Raw genomic sequence first — 8,400 nt, forward strand, 5'->3', positions numbered from 1 at the left:
GGTCCCCATCCGGAACGAATGGGGGTAAATTTATCACATTTTTGTCTTAGGAATGCGACAAAAAACAAAAAATATTATTGAACTCTAGTCTCCATGGCGTGACTAATCAATAGGGAAAAAAAGTCATTTTGGGGGTGAACTACTCCTTCAAGTAAGCAAGAGGCGAACATTGTGAAAATAGCCGATGCTCACTTCGCAACTGCTATTTTCACAATATTTATCTGTTGAACCAAGTCACATTAAATGTAATAGGCCTACCTACAATTCCAAGTGCTTGTCAGGGGGGGTCCCCAGTTCAAATATGTTTATTTTGGGGTGCTTAAAAAGGTTTGAGAACCCCCTGGAGTAGATGGTTGCTTCAAAAGTTCAAAAGAAAGACATTTGTTACAATAAATAGTCTTTTACTAACTGTCACTACTTTGTGTGCACTCATTTCCTGATAAAATGGCAAATTCCGTCCATGCATCTCATTCTCCTAAAATTATATTTAACCACTTTCAACTTAGCATCCCTATTTATTTTGGTAATTTATTTATTTATTATTATTAATTTTGGCTATTTATATCTAGGTCAGTCATAGGGGGCAGGAATTTCGGGGAGGCCACAAAGGCCATGGCCGTCGTTGCCCCTCAGTTTGGCCTTGAACGTTGTGGCCCTGGCCATGCCCTGAGGCCACAGCTGACTGTACCACTTTCTCCGCTCTCTTTCTTGTGTAAACACCAGTGTCTTACTGAAATTCTGATCCAATACAGAAACTTTGATTGGTGCAGCAGGGCTGAGCATGGATCAGGCTAACATGGAAAATAAATCATACATTGATAGACATAACATGGATCTTTCTGGATCATGAAAGTATACTTTTATTTCTAAATTGGTTTACATATAAGCTATAAGGATCAGTGTAATGAAGCACCGTTTCAGTATTTTCACAAACTAGCTTGGATCAGTTATAATCGATGAATTAAACTGTATTGCACTGACTATAAAAGGGAATAGAATTTTTAAATTTGACTGAGAAAATAAACTGAGAGCCAGGTGCAGCTACAATGACGCTTGACTACAGTGCAGTCTTAAAGTAAGTGACAGTACTGCATTGGCTTCAGTTGGAACAGAACTATATACATTGATTGACAAAACAAAGGTTAAAAAAGAAAAAATGGTTACACAAAGTAGACAGACAGATCTATTACTTTATTAGTCAGAAATGTAAACAGTGTGTGGTACAGTTAGATATTAAGGCTAAAAAGATAACTCAAAAAGGTCCTGGGGACGTAATTTATCTGCTTTTTTCAAAGATGTTTAAACATTTGGAAAACATATGAAAAGGGACCTTACTTCTACTTGATGCTAATTACTTTAGTACTTTTATTCAAGTAACTTGTGAGTACCAGACTTTTAATGAAACAGAGTATTTCTACATTGTTAATGTAAAGGTAAATTGTGGCCCCTAAAACATGATCATCAGGTATTATGATTATACTTGAAAGATCAAAAATAGCCAAACTCACAATACGACACGCTGTAATGTGTTCAGACCATTGTCATGGCAGACCCCTGACCCGGGTTTGTGACATGTGTGGTGCAGAAATTGCAGATTGTAGCAGCAACATGCTACAATCCACCTGTGGGACCTGTAGCATGCGTGGGACCTGCAGCCCCCGGGGGCCCCTGGGGAACACATGTGGCCCCTTGTGTGACCATTGTCATAGCAGACCCCCAGAGTGTCTGTGCCATGCATGGTGCGGATTGCAGCGACACTGCACCTGGGGCCACTAGTGTGACTATTCTCACGGCAGACACATGCGGTACAGTGGTAGTGGCAAGTTTGGGGCGTATTGGAACAACAGTGTGACTCGCAAATCCGAATGTTCGGTTTGTTGTGTCCTCCTGCGACCCATCAGGCGGGTTTATTGTAGGATGAGTCTTCATGTGTGTTTTCAGGTGTTGAGGTTGATTAAAGCTTTTACTACAAACTGTACAAGCAAAGGGCTTTTCCCCAGTATGAACCTTCATGTGTGTTTTCAGACTTGCAGTTTTGTCAAACCTTTTGTTACAAAATAAACAAGCAAATTCGCCTGTATGAATAATCATGTGTGCTTTAAGACTGTGGTTGTGTTTAAAGCTTTTGTTACAAACTGTGCAATCAAAGGGCCTTTCCCCTGAATGAACCCTCATGTGTTTTTTCAGATGCTGAGTTTGGCTAAAGCTCTTACTACAAACCGTACAAGCAAAGGGCTTTTCCCCTGTATGAGTCCTCATGTGTGTTTTCAGATTTTCAGTTTGGCTAAAGCTTTTACTACAAATTGTACACACATAAGGCTTTTTCCCTGTGTGAATCATCATGTGTGTTTTCAGATTTGCACTTTTGTTAAACCTTTTGCTACAAACTGTACAAGCAAGAGACCTGAGCTTATTGCTCAAAGACAAACTTTGTCCTTCTGAATGTGTGTTGTGTGATGCCAGCGTGTTCACAACGGTCTCATCATCCCTGGTCTCCCTGTCATCACTATCATCAGTATCAGATTCAGAATGGTGTGAAGCGAGGAACTGGTCATCACTCGTTGGTTGTGATGGTACCCAGGACTTTATGTACGCTTGTGTTTTGATGTGTTCAGTTAAGATGCTGGTTTGAGACTCTGTTTCTATGTTATCATGATCATCTTCACTTTTCACTGCTAGAAATGTCACCGATGACCCTGCAACGTCCCCTGGGCTTAGAAGTATCTCCTCCTGTTCCTCTTTAATCTGTGGAGGTTCGGGTTTCTCCTGGACCAGACTGGGGCTCTTCTCCTGCTGTTCAGGGGAAGCCTCCTCTTTACACACAGGAAGGAATCCGAAACCTAGAAGGAAGAGAGGAGATAATGTCAGTAGAGAGCAATTCAAGGTGTTCCTTACTTAATGATTTGGGTTGTAATTATTTTTATATTGTCTTACCACTGTGTACAGAACATAGTTATTGTTATAATAAATGTGATTGGTGTGAATGGTCCTTTAATTAACATTATAATGTTTTTAGAATTGAAGTTTAAATTCGAGAGTTCAATTGAGAGACTAACAAGCTGTCATTCCTCACCTATCAACTCAATCAACTCAGTGGAAGTGATTGTTTATATTGGACTGTTTCACATCAAAATCACCGTGCTCACTTTGCTCTTTTTTTCAAACCGGCAGGTAGCAAGACTAGTCTAGGTCAGGGGTCTTCAACAGGGGGTCCGGCACCCAGAGTTACTACAGGGGGTCCTCCAAAACTTTGAGTGATAGAACTTTTTTTTAGCCGAACTTTAGCCAAAAATAGCAGACCTACAAGCTCACGCCGCCTTGCAGATCGGCTATTTTTGGCAAAGAGCTTTGGTTTAGAGGGGAAAAAGAGCAGACTAAGTAGAGAGTGAAAGGTCAAGTTTAAGTATTGACAGTTCAAGTGGTTAAATATCTGAAAACACAAATTGACATGAATCCAAAATACACTGATGATTATGCTGTCAAACAAAATGGAAACTATATGGAATCTATGAACAGGTTGTGGGGGTCCCTGCTTCATCTCTCTCTCAAATAGGGGGTCCTTGGCCTGAAAACATTGAAGACCCCTGGTCTAGGTTCAATCACGCTGGGATGTGGGATGTGAACAATGTCAGCTGCATGTGAGCACTGTGCAAATCAGTGTGACCTACCCTGTGAAACACCCATGTTAAAAAGCCATGGTGCAAGCACCTGTGTAGTGTACTGCTCTAAAGAGTGAAGACCTATTATATGGGTATTAGATGGCACTCTACTGTATGGTAAGGATTTGTAGTATCGGGGTTGTCACATTGTATGGGGTGGTTCCTGGTCCAATTATCCATTATGTTCGCAGTAAAACATTCTGGGGGCCTCTTTACATGTGAGACAAGGCTTATAACAATATTATGCATTACTGTATCTTTGTACAAGCTTTGCTGTTGTAGTTGCCCTGTGCCATATCAAAAAAATATGTAACAACTGTGGCTACCGAGCTGTCAGAAATGTTCTAGAATAATTGTTCTCAAACATTTTCATAACAAGGACCCCCAAATTAAAATGTATTTCTCCAGGGACCTCCATCTGAACAAAATGTATGCCACTGGCTCCCATACAAGATGTGTGTTGATTAAATGTTTGAATCCCCCCCCCCCCCCCCCCCCCAAGATGTTTTGAAAATAGATGATCTACAAGCTAGCCGTGTGTCACATTGTGATGTGCCGTGAGCTTGTAGTGTTATTGCGGAAATGTAGTTCCCGTGAAATAACCAGACGGATCAATAATGCAGAATACTTTGTACTTACATTTAGTGTTTATTCAGCCAATAGCAGAAGCATGTCTCCTGATCTCTAGCCATCAAGAGCCCCGATAATACAATGGGTATCACAATTTATAATCAGCAATTCACCCCTCCCATACCCACTAGTGTACGTGACGGTTGACGTCAATTTCTGGAAACTTTGGCTAATATCAGTTTCCAGGAATCGAGCCCCATTATGACAACCACTCCATCATGTCAGGTCAGAGTCACTGTGACCGTGTTCCCAGCCAAAGTTCACGTAACGTCCGTACGTTCAGCCAGAATGGTGTTTTGCAGACGGCCCAAGCATCTGGGGTTCCGAATGTTCAGACTTAAACCCGACAACAATTCCATATAAGGAATAACCCAATTGGAGCCCGGAGCTGTTTAGTGCCAGGCCTTGCTCTGAAAACGCACGTAGGCCTCAAGAAGGAACACAACAACTGATTTCCCAGAACTCCTGAAACAGTTACATAACATGGCCACATTCCCAGATCTAATACTAGATATTTCGTACAGGCCTTAGAATTTGATAAAGAGCACACAACATATAGAGACCAAAGTGAAATACCATAATGTTGCACAGAATGTATAGATTATCAGTAAAATGCCATAACAGTAGATGGGCTATTTTCAAATAGCCAATGTATACAGAGTTAAACTGGTGACAGTTTAACTCACTGCGTGCCGTATGTATTACTCACTGCCTGCCTCAGTATCAGTGTGGTTGTTGTTTTCCTCAAGGGTGAAGGTGGGAGACATGGAGGCAGCAGTCCTCCAGGGGGCAGCAGAACTCAGGTCCTCCTGACTCATGGCTGCTGAGGCAACACACACACACACACACACACACACACACACACACAGAGAAAATGAATAAATTATAGGCGTATATGTTTTATACTATGAGGTAGAGGTCTTCGGACCTGCCCGAGATCCGAAATTACCCGGGGTCCGACCCGCCCCGAGCCGGGTAACAGGGCCGTTTATGCGCAGTGAGGTCGGGGCCGGGTCGGAGCCGCCGCCGTATGTCCCGGGTCCTGGGTATTTGATAGTGAAATCGCCGGTTCCTGATACCCGAGGGGAACCGAGTCAGCCGAGATTGAAAAAAGATGCGTACAGGTGCACTACAACGATTTTGCCACAAGATGGCCCTAAATGATACATGTAATCTTAAACCTAGATAGTGAAATAAAGTTGTTTAGAACTCAGCCTCAGGAGGAGGACACTGTCTGCCGTGTCTGGGGCAGTTATATTATTATTATCAAAGATTTGATATTAACGTAACGTGTTGGTTTGTGGTTCACAATGGAGTTGTCATCGCGTTTTGTCATGCTCTGCAAAGCATAATGGAAACTTCAAAGCAGACTGTAATCAACAACATGCGACAGAAAATGATAGCATTAGCATCATTGGCTAGCCAAAGAAGAAGGAATAAAGAAAACATGGATTTATTTGTATTTACAAACTGTCCGCATTGATTGACTTACTGGTCTGGGAAAAGATCATGTTGTGACGAGAGACGCAGGCAGCGCCGCTGACAGCAGCAGCAGCAGCTGCAACCATGGCGACGTTAGGTAAGAAAGAAGTCTCATACAACTCTTAATAATAACGTTGGCATTCCGTCATTTCGGGGCCACAGGTTCGGGTTTCGGACCTCTCGTTCTGCGCGGGTATCGGATCTAATTTGCCTATTAATAGTACGGGGCCGTCGGACCGGGTCAGTCACGTTTCGGGCGAGACGGGTAACGGTTCTGAAATTCCAAATTATAGACGGGCCAAACGGGTCCGGCTCCATTTTCCCCGGGTCCCTTTGGGTTTGGGTAGTTAAAATTGGACCCGTGAGGACCTCTACTATGAGGGTTTAAGTGGTTAGCAGTTCAAAATAAGGCAGGTCAGTACAATAGTATCCATTCCACAAACAGCTGGGACATCTAGAAATGTAAAAAGATGTAAAAAGTAGACTGATGTTTTGTCTTCTGACAAGCCAGCTGGGATGTACCCTGTATATATAAAATAACACAATGCGGCATAGCTCTGTTTATGTTGTAATATGTTCCCCATTTTCAGCTGTTTTTATTTTATTTTGACACTTGCTTTGGCAATGTAAACGTATGTTTTCTCATGCCAATAAACTCCTTTGAATTGAATTGAAATTGCGTGCCTCGATCACTGGCACACATATGCAAAGAATGACCAAGGCAATGAAAAGAGGGATAGACCTTGAGTCCACTGCAGCAAATCAGTATTTGGAGATAACAGGCAATATTGTATTACCATGCTGCTTTGTAGTGAATCCACAAGCTCCTCATCTTGGCACTTCACCAGACAGGAAAATGATTGAGAAGAAGGGGGATACCACACACTATGGACTTTTAGAGATAATGTGTCCATCAAAAGACAACATACAAGAGTGTGTGTATCTCAAGAGGCAGGCAGATGCGAGCTACAAGCTCAAAGAAAGCCATGCATACCACTTTCAAATAATGGTCCAGATGGGACTCACAGGCATGCCATGGTGTGACTTTCATATGATGTGTACAAATGACTTCCATCTTGAGCGGATTCATTTTGATACGGTAAAGTGGTGTGGGATGAAAAAAAAAATAGACATGTTATTCTTTAACTATTTTGTTAGTAGCCACCAGAATTAAATAAATGCACTTACCATTGATGGGGAGGTTTGAGGTGGATGCTGGTGCACTGTGTTGTTGTTGTTGTTGTTGTTGTTGTGATGATGATGATGCACTTTCAGTGATTGTTGAGGTGGATGCTTCAGCAATCGGTTCACTGCGGATTCTGTAGCACACAAAAAAAAAAGACTGACTTTTGCATTGCGATCGGTGAGCCTTTGCCTTGATTAGGATTTATTTTCTCATTGTCATTACTCCGGTAACACATTATGTTGTGTGTATGTACATTTCAAATGCATTTTCGTTTTCCTTTCTGCCTTGTTCTCTCGGATATTTCCGAACCACTACTCCACAAACAAACATCACCATTATTAAAGCAAGCACTATGAAATCAACTACCATGTCCTGATTTGCACAACAAACCTTTTGGCTGGAGGGTTTCTGCAGCCTCCCAAATGTTCCCGTCTTTGCTCACCGTCACACACAGGCATATTAGCAGCTACAGGATTGGGAAAGTCTGGCGTTGGTCGTCCATCCACAAAATGCTGAGAGGGGGAGACCAGTGATAGCGTCTTTGTTTACATGCAACTCTGCCTAAAATGATACAACTACCGTCCTTACTCAAATGTTAAAACACAAGCTACTTTTATTCATACCCGTAACAGCAATGTACGTGGCATGCAAAAGCTGCGTGTGTGTGTGTGTGTGTGTGTGTGTGTGTGTGTGTGTGTGTGTGTGTGAGCATCTTACCTTGGAACAAACGTAGTAGTTAGTAGTTATCTTTGATGGCTTCAGCGAGTCAGATCTTCCACACTGTTTAATCCATAAAATACATTTCTCCAGCTGTGTTTTTGGTTTGGGGAAAGGGAAAAAAACAACACCACCCTCTAAACGCTCCGGATATCTTGCATCAACGTTGCATTTCGCGTAAACGCACCGCTTAGGCATTTTTGCTCTAGACCGAAAGCTTGGGAGCTTGCCAAGTCACCTGCCTTAGTAACCTGTTGCTAACGTGCTGAACCTTTTCTTTTTCTTGTTGCAAAGTCAAACTGCAGTCAGTCAACAAAGTGGTGCGGTGTTCCGCGCGCGTGTGCATGTATTGTAAAAGCTACTCATAATTTATAATGCGGCTTTGGCACTGCCCTTGACAGTTGACACTGAAGCGTTGTGGCACATTATTAAACGTGTGTTTAGTCAAATATCAACACGTTTCAAATAGATCCATGTGATCATCAGATAAGAATCGTGTTGGTCCGTTTTCAGAGCGCCGAAAACTGTCGCGTTAACACATCCAACGTCATATCACAAATATAAAGGTTTCCACCTGGTCCTACGGATGTCTGTAGCAAAAACGAGCAGGTATAAACATATTCCTATGTGAAAAAACGGTTTAATTCTAGTATTTCGACCATTAAAGATAGCTAGCTATAATGAGCTATGGTTAGCATTGGCTACAAGAGATTTACATGGAAGGGC

General features: G+C 42.2%; 1 protein-coding gene across 1 annotated transcript; it reads right to left on the minus strand.

Annotated features, from left to right (window-relative positions):
- Positions 1-570: 570 nt before the first annotated feature.
- On the minus strand, positions 571-7,796 carry LOC308303032 (uncharacterized protein; the record flags this gene model as incomplete). The annotated part of the gene is made up of 6 exons (XM_080747351.1): positions 7,675-7,796; positions 7,348-7,469; positions 6,960-7,090; positions 4,999-5,109; positions 2,689-2,840; positions 571-738 (listed from the first exon to the last, which is right to left on the minus strand). The coding sequence occupies exons 2-6, from the start codon at positions 7,413-7,415 to the stop codon at positions 571-573; spliced, it is 630 nt and encodes a 209-aa protein (XP_080603477.1). The 5' UTR covers positions 7,416-7,469; positions 7,675-7,796.
- Positions 7,797-8,400: the final 604 nt, after the last annotated feature.

The sequence above is a fragment of the Nannobrachium achirus genome (assembly GCF_963921795.1).
Source record: "Nannobrachium achirus genome assembly, chromosome: 18".
NCBI classification, from domain to species: Eukaryota; Metazoa; Chordata; class Actinopteri; order Myctophiformes; family Myctophidae; genus Nannobrachium; species Nannobrachium achirus.